The sequence below is a fragment of the Xiphophorus maculatus genome, chromosome 5, assembly GCF_002775205.1.
Source record: "Xiphophorus maculatus strain JP 163 A chromosome 5, X_maculatus-5.0-male, whole genome shotgun sequence".
Classification (NCBI taxonomy): domain Eukaryota; kingdom Metazoa; phylum Chordata; class Actinopteri; order Cyprinodontiformes; family Poeciliidae; genus Xiphophorus; species Xiphophorus maculatus.
Genome location: NC_036447.1, coordinates 15430892 through 15450296, shown reverse-complemented (window position 1 = coordinate 15450296; position 19405 = coordinate 15430892). Strand labels below are relative to the sequence as shown.

At 36.2% G+C, this 19405-nt stretch overlaps 1 protein-coding gene across 1 annotated transcript; it reads left to right on the top strand.

Moving 5' to 3' along the window:
* The first annotated feature begins 5767 nt into the window (after window positions 1–5767).
* On the top strand, window positions 5768–18916 carry gucy1a1 (guanylate cyclase 1 soluble subunit alpha 1). The gene is made up of 8 exons (XM_005807139.3): window positions 5768–6278; window positions 6515–6582; window positions 8160–8248; window positions 8336–9051; window positions 12017–12502; window positions 14624–14767; window positions 16956–17110; window positions 17368–18916. The coding sequence occupies exons 1-8, from the start codon at window positions 6039–6041 to the stop codon at window positions 17504–17506; spliced, it is 2037 nt and encodes a 678-aa protein (XP_005807196.2). The 5' UTR covers window positions 5768–6038; the 3' UTR covers window positions 17507–18916.
* The last annotated feature ends 489 nt before the right edge of the window (window positions 18917–19405 follow it).

Genomic DNA, 19405 nt, shown 5'->3' with positions numbered 1-19405 from the left:
CATGCTCAAATTCATGTAGTGTCAGGCATTTGACAACTAATTATTAGTTATGTTAGCTATCCTCTCAAATGAATCCAGTTGAGTCGAAAAAGAGGCCAGTCTTAAGTCAGTGGTGCAGTATTTTGTTTTAGTAATATTTCTTGGAGAAACTAGTTTGGTACCATTTTCTGGAAAAAGGAGCTGGAACTGATCCCACAATAGACTGAACACATTAAAGTCAGCTGCTATCTTCCCATTGCCTCACTGTTCTGTTATTGCTGATGTTTAGAATAATAATTGCATTGTGTATAGGAGCAATATTTTTAAAGGTATTTTAAATGTAACAATAAATGAATAAATAAATGGGATAGGCATTTGTATTTAGCCCCTTTTTCGCTGATATACCTGGATAAAATCAAGTTCAACCAACTGCCAGCTGTTCCATAAAGATGCCAGAGGTTTGTTACAAAACATTACATCAAGTTTAAAGATTATAACAAATCAACCAACTTACCAAGATATGATTTGTTACCTAAACAAACAGCTTCTGCGAACTGTGCATGCTGAGCTTTGATTTGTGATGAGGTTTACAGTCTCTGTTCAAATCAGTTTTAGTGAGTGTTTGCAGGGACTAAACATACCAACAGCATGTGCTAAAACAAACTCACATTCATCATATGTATATAAACAAAGCTGAACCTTCTTCAGTTTGTATGACAAATGGAAGGATGAGACAGATTTAATATATATACAAGTATTTCTGGTTCAAGTATGACCAAGGGAAAGAATGATTGCTTTGCTTTGAGGATGTTTGAAGCAAAATTATGATTTTTTACAAGATGTTCAAACGTTTAAAGACTCTCAAACATGACTAGCAAGTACAGAGAGATAAGTAAAAAAAAGAAACAAAAAGCAGTATTAAATATTAAAGGCTTTCCACCCCAAATAATACTGAAGTAAATGAAGTAAATGCCTTCTTAAATTTGATGTAATACATGGAGAAATAAATAAATTCCTTGTTTGTCTGGATAATCTAAAGATACCTAAGTGTAATTTATTGTAGTTTAGTTAGTTTGATTGCAGTGTTAGTTCCAACCTCTGACTCAGAAGCACATTCACGATGTGTTACACACCATGGTACAATAAAACATTGGATTCAATATTTAAATGAAGATAAAATCTATACTTTTTGAAAGTACACTTTTTAAAAATCATATTCCATGATTTATGACTTTGTAATTGCAATTTACATGAATTAATGATTCCATTTAATTATTCAGTTATTCATTTATTTCCTGAATTATGGTACATTAGTGTCTCTATATTTCATTGTATGTTAATATATACACTCTCTGTAGATCTCTGCATTTAATTACATAAAAAGCATTTTTGTGAGATCTTTTCTCCCTCTGCCCTCCCCCCCCTACTTAAAAAAGGATTTGGGAGTTTGACATTATTTGCTGTTCTTTCGTTTTTTAAATTAAATCTGACTTTTAAATGATTTCTACTAGTTGTAATGTTTGTTGTTTTGGCTGTAAAGGCTTGGTTATTATAAGTGTTCTTGGCATTCCTAAGCACATGCATGGTGTTATGTAGGCACCTTACATAATGTGCTCCTTTAGCTGTTTTGCTCAAATGTACAGATCCATAAATCTGTCTTTGAGCAGCATATCAACCATCATAACCACATGTTATCATGTCACTGATTAGACCAATCTGTTTGAGTTTAATATTATCTCAAGAGCAATAAATATTTGGGCAATTAGACACTATTCAGGAAATGTTTTCATAATGATTAGAAAATTTAAGTGATCAAAAATAGACTTCAGTGACCATGAAGACGCAACAGAATTGCACACTGGCCTCGTCTGGCCTGAAAGTAACTCTTACATTATGAAGAATAGGATTTTAGTCAAAACAGTTCCAGAACAATAAGAAACAGCTCTGATTATGTGGAACTATGTTGACAAAGCTTTGCGCAGGTTTGAAAGCCAATAGATCTCCTCATTCCCTCGTTAAATATAATAACACCATGTTTCATTTATGTTGATGGTAGTTGTAGCCACAAAGTTCTACATTCATACTTTTACCAACTGATCATAAAGTCAGAATGTACATAGAGTACGTCCTGAGTAATGATGAATTTTGTCTTTAAAGTTAATTTGTTTGCCAATGGACTCTTCTAAAACACTATGAGATAATGCATAGACTCATAGCTGTGGGTCTCTGACCACCTGGCTTCTTGCTCAATGACTGTTAGAGATACAATTCTCATTCTATCCTGTTAGGTCTACAGGGTTAAAAAAATGGAGAAAAAAAAATTCACCTAAGTGTTACATGTTTACTAAGTGAAGTTATTGTTTTAAATTGTTTTAAATATTGTTTTATTGTTTTTGATTGACTTAATGTTAGATGTTTGTCACATTAGCCCATGTTGTAGGTTGAAAACCTTAGTCAGTAAATTGGGTCAGACCAACAGCCCCTCCGCATTCTTTTAAATCACAGGTGTCAAACTCCAGTTCTGGAGGGCCACTGCTCTGCAACGTTTAGATGTTCCTCTGCTGCACCACACCTGAAAAAATATTTAGGTCATTAGCAAGGTTCTGGAGAACTTATCTACACAAGAAGGAGGTAATTAAGCCACTTAATTCCAGTGATTTGTACCTGGGGCACATCTAAAAACTGCAGGACAGTGGCCCTTGAGAACTGGAGTTTGACACACCATGCTTGACAGGTGTGTCAAACATGAACTCAGGTCATTGGTTGACCCAGGACTGGGAGTAGACAAACCAATCTGAGTAACTCAGAAGTTTTTGAATGTTAATTCCGAGTAAATTCTTTACCACAGTCAAGTGTTCAGATTTTTAGAGCATTTTAAATGTGGAATCCATTACGATTAAAATATAGACAAACAATGTAAAGGTGTTTGCCCCACAAATAATACCTAGCTTCCCACATGTTGCATAATAAGATACATCTCACAACAGCAAATAAAAATTAAAGGATGCACAATAACTATGGGACACCATAGCCAATCAAAAAGGAGTGAGTAGAAGCATAGCTCATTGTCCATCATCCTTCATCATTTTAAAAAGGCTTTTTTATCTTTAATGAGGTAATCTTTGATAATAAACACGTGTTTCAGGGTCTGAAACATTTAAATGTGACAACTAAAAGAAATGTGTGAGGAGGTGCATACTTTTGATTTACTATTACTTTAGAGTGTAACACAAAGTTTTTCTAGATTTCTTCTGCATTAAAGGTTTACAACATCAAGGATTTTTCTACCAGCCTGAAAACATAGCAGAACAGCAATGCAATTTTAAATGTGACTGAATCAACTGAGAATGAGAGCCTGGTTCATACTGAAAACCAAATCATTGCTGATGACCAGAATGCAATTCAGACATGCTGTAGAAGAGACTAACCAAAGGACAAGCATCAGTACGTAATTCCACTGACCAGGACTCTCTGGTGGAGGTCTAGGACCAAAGTAATTTCTCAGTTACCCAGAAACCTGCAGGAGTTTGCAAAAGTAGACATGAATAGTTTTAAGAGGTTAGGAAGCAAACATCTCTGATCTGATTAAATGAAACCAGAACAGAACCATGTGGTATTTAAAGAAATCTCCCAGCTTCCTGCTGTCTCCAGGCAAACAAATTTACCTACAAACAGCCAGTGACTGAATCCAATTTATTCACTCAGCACTTGCTTATCCCCTTTTTAAGTAAGCTTGTCCGTTTAGCAAAATCACCCATTTTCAACAAATTAATGAGATCAAAGCACAGTATTTTTAATGCCTAAATGTTCCTGCAGCTTCACATCTCTCTTCCTCTGCTTGAAGGACACGCTCCAGATCCCCTGCAGTGCACTCCATCAGGTAATTTGATGCAAATCAACCTCTTATTTGCATTTTCCTCTTGAAGGCCTGCTGGGTCTGTCTTGAGGTGTATCTCAAAGTTTGTTCTCAAGTCTCAGGGACCCATCTGCAAGAACAGAGGTAGCAGCTGCCTCCCACCAGGACCCAAAGAAGACAGCAACAGCTGCATTAATCTGAAGATATTTGTCATGATTATCTACAATACAGACCTTCTGCTCTGCTGTGAAAAGATAAGACAAGGAAGCAAATTTTCATTTCAGTTACTGGACAAATATGTAAATCAGTGACATGTTATTGTAAAAGGTTGTGGCAACACTAAGAGTGTGCTTGTTGCTGGTACAAAGTAGCATGCACAAGTTTATGTTTTAATGTTTCGTCTTACTTATTACATGGAATATTTCATTAGATGTTATTTTATTGGAATAGCTTGTGGATATTTAAACAGAAGAATTTAGCAGGTCAGAAGGAAAGAACTAGGTTACTGTCGCTCAGCGTGCTGGATGTCAGCGTGGGTTGCTCCAAGTTCAGGCATGTTTCTTTGCACCCCATTAACTTTTGAGTGAATGAATGTTGAATTTTTGGAAATATTTGTTTTTTGTAAATAATTCACCTGCTACAACTTTGGCCAGGCTATGCCATTCATTCATTCATTGATCAATGTTTTCATTCATTCATTCATTCATCTATCTGGTCTGATCAGTTCAACAGATTAGCATTTTAGGGAATTTCATATCCTTTACACAAAGGCAGATTGTCTACAGGGTGATTAACAAACCTCACAAAAATACAAATTATGTTTTCATTTTCTGCTCAACAAATTACACCGTGTGCTATAGATGAGTTAATATTTTGAACGTATCATTTTTATGGTGGCCTTAGCTCCAAGCTGGATAAATTTGAATGTTTAATGGATTTAAGGTGATGTCTATCTGTGTTATAGGGGAGGGGTGGTGGTGGCCTCAACACGCTATAGAAAAGTATGCATAATTATTAGGTTACTTCTTTTCTTTAGGCCAGATGGATTCAAAAAAGAGACTTAACCAAATCTAAAAAGTCAAAAATTACTGAAGGTCTTTCAGGAGGATGAATTACCCGAAATTGCTCGAATGATGTGGAGCGCGATCCCAGAACAATCAAAAGTTTTGTTGCAAACTTTTTCAGTAGTAATAATAATAATAATAATAATAATAATAATAATAATAATAATAATAACAACAACAACAACAACAACAGGGTAACAAAAACCGTTTTGAGAAAAACAGAAAATTAACTGTCAGGAACTGAAAAGAATGAAGCGTGCCACTACCAGGAACTCATTATCTCCCAATTCTATACAATTCTATCAACCTACCTGGAGAACGAACCACTTAACAAGACACATAACCTGAGTGATATCTGAAGACACATTTTTTGAATGATTCTGTGGACTAATGAAATAAGAGTGACTCATGAGTAAACGGATTGAATTGATTTGTAAAGATTTTTGAAACCTTTTATTCTTTCCTTGTATTACACAATACAGTTGTGATACAAGGAAACATAAAGTTTCCTAAAATATCCCATTAAATGTTTTTGCACTGTGACAAAATGGGAATAAGTTTAGTAAAATATAACTGAGTTGATAAATAATAATAATAATAATAATAATAATAATAATAATAATAATAATAATAATAATAATAATAATAATAATAGTAATAATAATATCCTGAACCTAGCTGAACACACTGCTACAATTACGTTAATAATTAGCAGTTTGAAAGCCTCCAGTTCAATTGTACATCTGGGTTGAGAACAAAAAAATCTTGCATGCGACCAGTGAGTTGGAAGTAATTTCTCATGGCTGATAGGTTCCTCAGATAGCCTACACCAGCCCCTTTTGCGCATGGATTGGCCTGCCGCTCTTTTTCATTACTTGCTCATTGGCTTTTGGCAACGCTGGTTCCCTGCCATCAGCTGCCCATGCAGCTTCCCAATGAATATTGTATGCGCTCTCGGGATGTGCTTTTGGTGATGATGATTTGAATTTGCACCTAGTCGGAGTACGAAGGTATCCAGAAGAGCAAGAGATGATGGGGATGCTCACAGAGAGCGCAGCAGCTCGGTCACATCTGCCCCCCTCTGAAATGAGATAATACTCAAGTGCATCTAGAAGATTGTTCGCTTGCAAAAGGGGAAGATGTTTTGCGCTAAACTGAAAGAACTGAAGATATCCGGAGAATGCCCGTTCTCCGGCAGCGCCAAAAGCGACGAGCTCGGAGACTTTGAGGAGCGCTCACTTGACGCTGCGGATTTATCGCCTATTTCTAAGGACGTGCATGGAAAAATAAGCCAGGCTGTACCTCGACAGAAAACAAGCAGAGCCAAAGTTAACCTGCACACACTTGGAGACAGCATCCGAAAATTGGCATGTCCAGAGGTAACTTAATGAAATCATGCATGATTTTGCGTCTCATGTAACCAAACGGAAAAAATTTAAATGTCTTTATTTTTAAAATGTTTTTATTATTTGTCGCATTTCTGCAGAAAAAGCAGAAACCCTCATACCTGTTTATATAAATAATGATATTCTGTAATCCTGATATGATTAAATCAATTGATATCAAGTCTGTACCGTTTTATAACCTTTAACTTGCTGGACACTTTGTGATACAGTTTCAAAGGCTGCACACTGCTCTCCAAAGAATGATGACACTAGCAGATCACAGCAGGGACTCTGGGAGGTAACTTGTCTTTATTTTCCCATATGTATTTTTGAAAAACAAAGCAGAGTGAATTCACTACATGCATTCCTATCTGAAAAATCTTTTTTTGTGCCTAATCCACCTCAACAGCTTCTTACCTCTCACGACGTAAGAAGCTGCAGCTCATTTGGATCATCTGTTTCCCAACACATCACAAATTCCTCCTGTCAGTCTCACTAACAGACTGGCACTAATGAGCATAATAACAATAAGGAGGGATGCAGACTGGGGCTGCTATGGATACTGGGAGTAAAAAAGAAATGGCTTTTTTCCACCTAAAGGAAATGAAACACATACACGCACACCCCCACACACACCCCTACACCCCCACGCGCACACACCCACACACACACACACACACACACACACACACACTATTCACTCATTAGGATCAGAATTAGATATTGATCTGAAAGTGTTATTTCTTCACATTCATTTAGCTCTGACTTACCTGCTACGCTGTTTCAGAGGTGTTTTGGTACATTTGAAGCTGTGTTACCACAGCTACTTAGATGCCATGATATAGTAAATATTTGGAGGAGTTGAATTGGAAAAACATTTGCTAAAAAAAATTCTGGAAGGGTGTTTATTGTATGAGTGGTAAGCACAAAATGGTATGAGATTCTCATGATCTGATAACCTTGAATGATAACATAACGACAACAAGAGTTCGTATATTCGCAGTGTTTTCACACCTATTATTTGATTTAGTTTTTTTTTTTTGTAAAACAGAAAAACAATAATTATGCTAAATAATAAAACATCTCATTGATTACTACAGTTATAAAATGGCATGTGTCTATTGTTATTTACATATTTAGTAAAAACTGGACTGATAAAAGAAACAAGTTAATTCTTCTCAAAATATTTTAGCTTTACAGTTCTGAGTAAAACTAAAGGTATTACTAACATGTGTTATCTGGTTAATTATGGAGCGCTCTCTTTGTACTCATACTTTCACAGTTAGCAGTTGACAAAACAAGAAGAACACCTAAAATTATTTAAAGTTTATTTAGCCTTCTAGACATAAGAAGAAGTAGGAGGGTATAAATAGAACTTTCAAGATAATAGTTATGTACTTAAATATTACTTTATTATTCAAATCAACACAAATTTTATCTGTACACTGTTAAATTAAATCAGCGTGTAAAAATGTTCAACATAATTTAACTTCAAGAAGTACTCCTTGAATTCTGAGACATCCATCAATTAATATTTTAAGGATTTGTTAGTGGGTTGTTTTATCAATATGTTCCACTAGTACCAGCCATCTGAAGACATTTGTGATCTTGATATGGCCCAAAATGAAAATTAGTTTGACACCCCTGTTCTACACCATGATTGTTTGAATTCTGAAAACATCTGAATTTATGCTCTAGATGACATTTTATCTTGGACTTAAGATAGCTGTTAACTATATAGTATGAGGGAAAACCTTTGTTTTAAAAGCTTTATATACTTTGATGATGGCCACCAGTCTGTTTACTTGCCAGTAAAAACATGCTTTCCTGAGCATAGCTACACCTGACTAAATATGTTATCTGTGGGCTTTTCAGTCCAGCCGCTTGCTGTTCTCACTACCAGAACTGCAGTGATGAACTGGAGCATTTGCTTGAGATGATGAACAGTTATTCGACCAAAACAGGTACTGACAATCCTGACAAAGGATGGCTCACACAACAATGATTGGTTGCGTCATATCTTCATCTGTTTCTCCTCATGTGTTTGACAGCAATCCCAATGGAAGGTTTGGAAATTGCTCTCGGCGAGGAGATCTTCAATATGTGCTATGAGGAGGACAAGCACATTCTAAGAGTGGTGGGGGGTGCTCTGCACGACTTCCTCAACAGCTTCAACGTCTTGTTGAAACAGAGCAGCGTGCCGCCCAACCCGGACAGAGACGATTGTGTAAACGAACCATCGGTGCTGTGCTTAGACAAGGATCCGGACCTGCTTACTGTCTATTTCTTTAACCCCCGCCCCTGCACTGAGCTTTTTTTCCCTGGTGTCATCAAAGCTGCCGCACGCCTGCTGTATAACACTACTGTGGATGTTTTGAAGGATCCCCCCAATGCTAAAGACACCATCCTGCAGTCCAGCCCTCAGCCCAGTCTCCTGTACACAGTTATAGTAAAGGATGCTAAAACTCTCAGCCCCAGTCCACTCCGGGCTACCTCAGCGGGGACCCTCCCTACTTCCTTGTTCTCCACTATATTCCCTTTTCACCTGATACTTGACCAAGACATGGTTCTGGTCCAAATAGGACATGGGCTCAGAAAGAGACTGTTTAGGAAGGATGGACAGAGACGGTCTTCGACCTTCCAAGAATACTTCTCCATTGTCTCTCCACAGATCAAATGCACCTTCCAGGGTATTCTGACCATGCTAAATGCACAATTTATCATTCGGATCAAGCATGGAGTTTCTACTGCAGACAACACAGGGAAGGTATGTAGACATGAATTAAATGATTTCACTTAGAAACCAACTGTTAAGTGGCATTAGTTTGATTTGGCCTGACTAGTTGAAGTCCCATCCAAAATTAAAAACACACTTTCTTCTCTGATCAGTGAAAGCACTAGATGATAACAATCAAACTCCTTGGTGTGGAAGGTATTACTAAGAAGTATCAAAAATAGCTATTTACAGGATTGGTGAGATGTTTAAAATGAATTCAGAGAAAGCAAAGAGATGTAAGAAGCTGTTTAAAGGTATATTGTATTTTTTCATGTTGAAACTCATTCATTTTTGTTAAGGTTTTGTTGATGCTCTACATTTTCTAACGTGCATACCTGGAGGTCACTCTTCCAATAATTTGAGCATTGCTAACTGTGCTAATTGATAGTTTGAGATGCTAAAGACAGTAGTTTAAAAGTGTAATCACATACAATGGCATGATGCTTCTCCTGTTATAAATAATTAATAACCACTACTAGGAGTACAGACTTTAAGGGAATATTTTGAAGGCTGTTCTTATAACATTGTAAGAGAAACTACAACACAATAAATTTAGTATCTTCAGGTCAAAGCTTTACAAGAACTAGAGCTTGGCAATTGGCCACAAGATTCTGATAGATGCATCTCTGCTCAAAAAAAGGGATGTTCTTGATTCATGAGGCTGAAAATCTTCTCATGATTATGTTGATATTAAATGGAAAGAGACATAGGGTTAAAAAAATTGAGCTGTTTACAAGCAGTCAAGCCTATTAATGTTGTACTTGAGCACACTTGTCCCGAGGTGGAGATCAACATTATACCCCCAGAGGAGATCAGAAGCAAATGTCAAAGCATTTTACCCATCAAATGCAGAGCCATGCTGGTGCTATTTCAGCAAGAGTGCACAGCAATCGGTCACACTGACAAGCAAAAAAAAAAAAAAGCATCAACGAGTAAACGTGATGGTGGTGTAAAACAGGTGGAAATCTGTGAGTGGGTGAGTGAGCAGACACAGCAGTGTCTTTCATCTGGAGTCAATACTGTGTTACCGGCAGCTCCCTGGTGTAAAAATACGACTGCGATGTCAGTGGAAGTGACACAATTAACCTGAATTATGTTGCAATTTGAAAACACTCCCGCTGCTCTGCTTCACCACCCACACATGAGCTTATCAAAAATAACAAATGCTTAGATTGAAATAATTGTTTTGCAACTTTGCAATGACATTCAAAACAAAAACAAAAGATATTTTTAGAAGTGAAAATTTTCAGTCTGTCTGTGCAAAATTCAAGACATTGTCATATGAACTCTGTGTATTAGAGCATCAGTTCTCAAATAGAAATAATAGTAGTTGTTCTCTAGGAAAAAGAAATTCATTATAAAGTTCATTTTCTTTGAGCCTCTCTTCAAAAGGGGAAGGACAAGAGGACATGCCAGTTGTTAAAGGCCAGAAAATAGCTTTCTAGATTACATTTGCTCATGAAAACCTAAATCTACAGTCACAGCAATAAAATTCTTAAACCAACTGGAATTGTAACAAACAAAACTGAAAGAGGAAGATGGGAAAGAATAAAATCTGAATGCCTCATTGTTTGCAGAACTGCAGCAAATGCCACAATGTTAGATTAATACAGGAAAACATGGACATATTTAGTCTTTTTACTTCAGGGGCACCAAGAAATGGAGATAATGCTGGAAATCCCATGAGGAAGTATAACAAACCTTAACACATACCTTTGTATTAACTGAATCAACAAGTTCAGTTTTATAATTCTACCACATAGCACACAGTTTATAGATGTCATTTTGCTGACATGCTTTTTCACTGGTATGTGCTTAGAAACTTTTGAAAAAAATCAAACTTAAACTGGAAAAATCTTAATTCTGATCTGTATGAAAATCACGAAAAGCAAGAAAAATCACCCTACAAAGAATTGCAAATTTGCAAGTCATCGCAGGCTGTAAGGAGAAGAGTACATCAGTGTATTCTTCATCAGAGCAAATGTAACCTTAGTCTGGGATGAAAAGCAGAGGTATAATTCAGCCAGCAGAAAGGCACTATTAATGTCCACTTTTGATGTCTGGACCAAATATAACATCAATTCATCTACATGCTGCTGAGCCAAAACAATCAGTCTGGACTACAGTGGTTCGTTAGTGAATTAATGACATCTCCCCTGGCAATGCTGCGATGCGGTTAGTAAAAAGTCTCTCTGATAAGGTTCTTTGAATTAGACGATAAATCGAGGATTTAGCCCTCTAAAGTTGCGGCTCGAATGACAGACACCCATATACAGCTGTGGTTTTATAAATTTAGAATTTGTCATGTTTGTGTTCAGTTTCTCTTGTGTTTATATTTACACACAGTTGTTAAGCTAAGTGTATTTACATTGTATGTTAGATAATCTAAATACATGGAGGCCAAAAGAGAAAAATTTACTTTTTTTTCTTACATAGCTACAATTTAGCAGAAAATGATTCACATAACCCTTGAAGATTTAAATGTAAGCTAATTTTTTACTTTACCAACAAGTGTCTTGTGACTGGAAGTAATTTTAACAGCTTGATGTCGACTCAAATCTGTTTGGGTCATGCCAAGTAGGAATTCCAACTTTTTCCAATTCCTACTTTGGAATGGAAAAAATTCCAACTTTTAACATTGCATTTTATGGATGAAATATAGACAAATGCAGATTGCTTTTCAGCACGAAAACCCAACTTACATTTATTAACTATCTTTTGAGAAATGTCAGTCTCACTTCCCACCATAATAAAACCAATTGGTTGAATGAAAAACATTTAAAATCTTAATGTACAAGGTAAATGAATCATTTTGGGGTGTAGTTGTATCCTTTGAAGTCAGGGAGCTTTGCTGGGAACGCTGCTTACATGCTGATCTTTACATGTGTCTCTTGCAAAAATGTAAACCACGTTCCTCCTTAGTCAATCTTTATCATCTTTCTCTTTTTCCTCTTAGCTCATGGACCTTAAAGGTCAGATGATTTACGTCTCAGAGTCAAATGCCATCTTGTTCTTGGGTTCACCGTGTGTAGACAAGCTGGAGGAGCTAACGGGCTGTGGCCTTTATCTGTCGGACATTCCTATCCATAACGCACTTCGGGACGTGGTCCTGGTTGGTGAGCAGGCCAAAGCCCAGGACGGTTTGAAGAAGAGGCTGGGGAAAGCCAAGGCGGCCCTGGAGCACGCTCACCAAGCCCTGGAGGAGGAGAAAAAGAAGACGGTGGACCTCCTCTACTGCATCTTCCCTGGAAAAGTGGCACAGCAGCTGTGGCAGGGTGAAACAGTTCAGGCCAAGAAGTTTGATCAAGTTACAATGCTGTTCTCTGACATAGTGGGCTTCACGGCTGTTTGTGCAGTCTGTACACCGATGCAAGTGATCACCATGCTCAATGAGCTGTACACCAGGTTTGACCATCAGTGTGGAGAGCTGGATGTGTATAAGGTATGCTCAAGTAAGAGGATGTACTTTATTCTGTTTAGGTGTCTGTCAGTGGATAAAACTCTAATATGTTTATGTTTGTTTTGTAAGGTGTGGTAAAAAGCTGTAAGGAGAAATGTGATTAGACACCACAGTACCATTAACCTTATGGGTGCCTGTGCTAGCTCTCTGCAAAAATACATATTTTACACTTTTATGTCAAATTAAAAATAGCATAGTAATTGTTAATTTTTCTACAAGTTTTACAAACAATTTTGAAAATACTATTGAATGTAAACATAAGCAAATAACTTCACTTTTCAGTCTGAAAATTATTATACTTACCTTTAAACAATATGTTCAGAAATTAATGTGCTTGTTGTAATTGTACTTGTCTGTTTAAAACTCTTGTCTCTGGTACAGTGGAAGTGTTTGCCAGCTGATTGTCCCTGTTATTGCTTTTTTATAACATTTTAATGTTTTGTATTACTCTGCAAATATTAATTCCAAACACAGATAACCCCAGTAAATACAAAAAGCAGTTTTCAAGTGATGATTACTATATACAAATCAACCTTGTCTTTTCTGAAAGATTCATGGCCCTTAAACATTATAAGCTCCTGTTCCACCTGCACTGGCAACAAGTAGTGAATCTTTTCCATCTCTGTGCAGTAATTTTGAGAATTGGTGTAATTCCTCCACATTGGAGCATTTTTACCAATTACATATCACAACATATTTGAACATATCATCCAAATTTTAGAGTGGATATTCCACTCAATAACGTTTAATTTGTTTTGTTTTTCAGCATATTTAGAGGTGATTTAGAGATGTGTTGGAGTGCTTTGGATAATTTCCCTGCTGCATAAATTTGAGACAAACCTTTGTTTTCATTTTGGTCAGCAGTCAGCCACTGCTTCCCAGTCTCTCTGGTATTGTTGAATCACTGTTCAAGTCTGCAGTAGTTTAGATACTCCGTGTTATTTTGTGACTTCCTCAATGGGCTCTTAAGAGTAATTTTGGCAGGCTGGTTACTGCTGGGAAACTTCCCCACTTTTCCATGTTTTTTCCATTTAGGGATCATGGTTTTTACTATGATTCATTGGAGCCCCATACTCTTAGAAATGACTTTACTACCCTTTCCAGACTGATGAATGTTAATAGCTTTGCTTTCCTACTGTTCCTCAACATCTTTGATCAGGACATACTGCTGCCTTTTGAGATATTTTAGGCTACTTCATGATGTCACACAGGTTCTATTTAAGGCATATCATGTCTCTAAAAGTATACCAGTAATTTGGCCTTAGCATGGCTTGCAAAATTGGACAGAAAATGTGGCTAATCAGTCATTTCATGATTTAGCAAGTGAATGCAATTTGTTAATTCACAAAAGGCCAGGTTGGTTTAAACAGCTTTGATTTGAAAGCATTTCTTTTTTTTTGTTTACTCTGGTTATTTTTGTTCGATCAGTGGTAGCATTTAATTGGGAGAAAAGAAAAAAATAGATCAAATCTATTTTGACTAAAAGGTCAACTCTTAGTTTAGTTATAACAACCGTAAAGTCTGCTGACGGCTTCTAACCTGGAGCAATGTTGGATAATATAATCAAAGTGTCAGACAAGCAAAACAGAAAGAGAAGCACATTTGTCAAATGTCTTGTAAAATGCAATGGTTTGAGGATGCTTAAGTCCCCTGTTTCCACTCTGCATATAACCCTAAAATAGTTTTATCTATTCTGGGCCGGGTAGCTAAAGACCAGATTTATACAAATGACGGGAAGAAAAGATAAAAGTAACATTTGACTTTTTAGCATTTCTAAGGATTAAGTACTGTTATTTGTAAAAGTTTTGCTTTTGGCTGTATTCCAACCTTTTCTTTTTTACACAAGAAGGTATGGTTTTGATGAGAAGCCACTTGACATTAATCATTGTGTTTAAGCTACGTTGTCTTCATTTCAACATTGTTTTTAGAAATAGCTTGAGTAGCTTGAAGGGGGAAAAAAGATCAAACTAACCAAGCAATAATAATTGTGCAAATAATCTTTTGACTTCAACTTGGGCAGAGCACATAATCCTGCTGAGAGGCTTTGTTCTGTCTCAGCTGAGCAGTCCAAAATTACTGTAACAGCATTTCGTCTCTCTTCAGGTGGAGACCATTGGTGATGCCTATTGTGTGGCTGGTGGCTTACATAAGGAGAGTGAGACTCATGCAGTCCAGATTGCACTCATGGCTCTGAATATGATGGAGCTGTCAGACGAAGTCATGACGCCAACAGGAGAACCGATACAGGTAAGGGTCAAGCACCAATCTTGGTAATACACCTCATTAGATCTAATTGTGCAGAGTGCAGTAAAGTTGGAAAGTGTTCATGTGAAGAGTTTTAAACAGAAAGAGATTTCTCTGATGTAGAAAGGTTTTCTGTCATTACTGAAAGACTTTCAGTTTTGGAAAAACACATTAAATTGTATCTTGAATTAGTTATTTATACTTTCAGTGTTTTCCCGATAGTTAACTATGAAATGCAGGACCTTCCACTGGTAAAGATGATGTTAAAAGCCTTAAAATAAATGTGTCTTTATGGGGAACATAATTTCACACTGGAAAATGGAGAAGAATTCTGCATTCCATTTGTGTGCTTTTATTCAGTTAGGAAAAAAAATCTACGCTAATGAATAATTGTGTTAAAAAAAATCATCTTTGCCATAGTTATTAACAATGCAAATGAAGCATGTTGTATTTCTACATTTTTCAGTGTGACAGAATATCTAAGAGCTTTAGGGTGATTGTCAATAAGTATATGTTTTTCTGGGATTTAAACATAAAATGACCCTGAGATTGATTTCTACTAGCTCCTATTAGCTTCGCTGGAAATAATAGATACTAGAATCTGAGATTGATCATACGTGCAAGTTCACATATTTCAGTTTGATTTGGTTTTGTAATAGGTCTGCAAGTGTAGCCTGTTGTATGTCTAAACACAGTCAGACACCTAATCACAGCAACCAAATGCACAGACAAGAAGAATCAATATCACTTCTTTGTGTGGTCCTAGAAAATACCACCAATATATATTATATTAACAAACTTTGTTTGGCCTGGGAGAGGCAAGACCTTTTAAAAATTAAACATGGGTTCTCACATTCACTTCTTCCCAGGCTACATATTTATACTAAATGTCACCATTGACATTTCTTTAGTGGCTGCTATTACTCTCTCTGAAGTCCACTTAACATACCAACATCCTTAAACAGCTAGGATGATGAGTGATTTTTTTATAATAATAAACATGGAAATGAGAATGCAAAAGTTAAACTTAAGCTAAAAAAAAAAGAGAATTAAAGAATTATAAAAATGTTTGACTGATTCCATCTTCATCCCTCTGCTTAAACATGACCTCAAACATACTGTTTGATCTTTGGTATAGCTCCCCAGAGCTTTTGTGCTTCGTTTTCAGTTTAACTAGGACATGATGTCCATGTGGTTAGTAAGTGGAGTTGGTCAGAGATTTAAGAAACTGTTTACCTTCATAGCTGCTGCTCAAAATATTTAGCATGTTCGTTGCGAGCTAACAAATTGTATCCGGTTTCATGAAACAAATAAAAAATGTTTTAATCTATATCAAATGTACCCTCCCTTTATTAAGATTTGGCAATTACTCTTGCTACATTTTCAAATTAATCTGCTTAAGTATCACTTTGCAAACTGTTGGTTACGATGAAAGTATAAAAATGTGCTTCTTCATATACAATGCATTGCAATAGTATTCATACCAATAGAGTCTTTGCACATTTTGCCCTGTTTCAGGGATTTTATGTGAAAGACCAACACACAGTAGTGTACAACTGCAGTGAAATAATTTATTTTTATTTCCAAAAAATCTTGGTACAACTACATACCTGTCAGGACATCACATCCACTCAAGCTGACAGAGGAGGCAAAGAGAAGCTTAATCAGAGAGGGACCTAAGAGTCCCATGATAAATTTGGAAGAGCTGCAGAGAGCCACAACTTGGGTGGGAGAATTTCTCGACAGTAATTATTTCATCTTCCAGCTGGAAAATGGTTCTGAACATACAGCCAGAGCCACTATGGAATGGTTCCAATGTAGACACTTTTAAGAAAACATGAATTTGTGTTGTCTCGACAAAATCAAAATCTGTGGCTGGATTTAAACATCAGCCTTCTCACGTCCTCTCCATTTCATTTATTTCATCATCATCATCGTCGTCATCATCATCATCATCATCATCATCATCATCATCATCATCATCATCATCATCATCATCATCATCATCATCATCATCAAAATAAAAAAACAGCTATTATTCATGTACCGAAAAAAAAAAAAACTCACTGTAGAATGTAAAGAAAAGTAACCAAAAAGCTGTAGGTTGAAGCCAATACTTACTTAGAGACACTGTGCAAATGCCCAATTCATACAAGCAGTAATTAGAAAATTATCTTTTCTTCTCTTCCAGATGCGAATTGGTCTCCACAGTGGGTCAGTGTTGGCAGGTGTAGTTGGAGTGAAAATGCCCCGCTACTGCCTTTTTGGGAACAATGTTACATTGGCAAACAAGTTTGAGTCATGCAGCCAGCCGAGAAAAATCAACGTCAGCCCTACAACGCACAGGTAAACACGCGTTACAAGCAATGATGATCACAGGGAGTCCTTACAGCAACCCCTGAAGTAATTGCTTTTACCTTTGTATATACAATTATGTGTGTAGTATCATTTATTTTTACTAGAGACATGAAAAGAAAAAAAAAGCTTTAAGTGCTTTTGACAAGATACTTAACTTTTAGGAGGGAAATGTATATTCTCTTATGTCAAATAATTTTCCACATTGTTTTTAGACTCATGGTTTATTTGTATGTTCTTCGTCCCAGATCGCTGAGAGGTCGCCCAGAGTTTGCCTTTGTTCCCAGGAGCAGACAGGAGCTTCCGGCCAACTTCCCAGAAGACATCCCTGGTGTTTGTTACTTTCTGGAGGCAGCCTTCAAAGTTTCAAAACCCACGACAAACTGAAGCCAAACTTCTACAAGTCCAAAAATATTAGATAAGGTTACATGAAGAAAATAGTTGTATTGTATAATTTATTCCGAGTCTTTCATTGTTTTCAAGTGAAACTATGATAGCAGCTGTTTAAGTAGTAGAAATGTCAGCTTATTGTCAAACATGTCCTTTCTGTACTATTATCAGTTTGTGCAATTGATGTGGAGATAAATCCGTTTCATCTTTCTTCCACGATGAGTCATCGCTGCATTTTGAGATCTTTGGAAAAATTGTGCTTACATCAGATATGCTGACAGTCAAAACAAGACTTAGGGACTGTTTTGTTCTTTTTTAACACAGGTAAAAACTAATAAAAGTGGACACTAAAGAAGCACAAAAATACACACACTACTAACTTAAAAATATGTTTATGATGTAGCTACAGACTAAGAATGGTCAAAGATCTAATTTGTTTTTGTGGCACTTTGTTTTTTTAAAGTGCTTTACAATCACATATGAATTAATGGTGTGGTTATTTGTATTCAGTGTTCAGAATTGTTTAGTCCCATGTTGGAAAGTGCAGTGGAACCCTTTCTGAACTTACAATTACAACTTAGAAAATATCTTTCTTCAAAACACAGTCAAAGTTGCAAAAACAATCTATGAATTTGCATTTCTGACAGTATTGTACAATTTATGTTAGTGAGCAGGTTCCTTTAACGTTTGAATGAATTGCTAATCATGGCATCAGTACACATAATAATACTTGCACTGGCTTTGTGCCTTTCAAATAAAACTAAATGTTATATGTGATTCCTGTATCCGAGATCTGACATCCACGACAAATTCAGTGCACCAATTCAAGCTTATACATTAAGGTAGGGATTATATAATTATGTTATTTTAAAAAAAATTTATTCTACCTGCCAAAGTACAAAGACAAGATATTTGACAAGATTTCTTTCAAAGATATCTACCAAAAAAGATATTTAAGATGCAGAATTCACTTTTATGAAATTCTGTTAATGCAGAACAGATTAAGGTGCCTTATTGGAACACGATAGACATGTGCCAAGTAGATGAGGATTTTTTAATCACACATATAATCAATAAAGTTTCTAATTCACTTTAAAATAGACTAGAGTGATATATGAATGACATTTCTCCCACTAGCAGAATAATAGACGTGTTTATCTAACTGTGTGTGGCTTGTTGACACAAAGCATTGTCTTCATATTAGTTCCCTAATAAGGTATGTTTTTTCATTTGTACTCATCCTACTGTGCACATCTGTAACATATTTATTACATGAGTTGTTAACACACCTTTAATATACAGAGGAAATATAACACAGGACAAGTTCAATGAATGTCTTTCTACCACTCACAGCAATGTGCTTTAATTATTGTTATATATCAAAGTGCAATAAATATTGTCATGAAATATTGTGGTTGATTTTGTTCACTCAAGAAATTAGACAGTTTGCACAAAGCCTCATAAAACAGATTCTTGAAAATATATTTTGGTTTTTATTAAATAAATAAGCAGTAAGTACAGCATAATGCTAAAGCAGAAGTAAAGTTATACAAGGTTTTACACATTTTTTAACAGATAAAAGTATATTGTTCTGTTGTGAAGTGACTTCTGTCCCAATATCAGGTATTTTGCAACCACTAACGGGTTTTCTTCCAGCATTGCCTTGCTTCATGCCCATCTATTTTTCTAGAAGGAAATATAGATGACTGGTGAAGAAAAACATCCATACTGCATTATTGTGCTGCTCCCAAGTTTCCATAAAGGTTTCATTTTGGTCTTATTGTACCAAAGAAAGCACCTTGTCTCCTTCATGACTTTAGGTTAAGTGCAAACACAACTTCTGATGGCTTTCTTTCAACAATCCTTTCCTCATTGCCAATCTCAACTATTAGTGCA

Excerpts from the sequence above, each read along its gene's own strand:
- gucy1a1 (XM_005807139.3), top strand. The coding sequence starts at position 6,039 with ATGTTTTGCGCTAAACTGAAAGAACTGAAGATATCCGGAGAATGCCCG. Across the intron at positions 6,279-6,514 it reads GAAAATTGGCATGTCCAGAG|TTTCAAAGGCTGCACACTGC; the intron begins GTAACTTAATGA and ends TTTGTGATACAG. Across the intron at positions 14,768-16,955 it reads CAACAGGAGAACCGATACAG|ATGCGAATTGGTCTCCACAG; the intron begins GTAAGGGTCAAG and ends CTTCTCTTCCAG.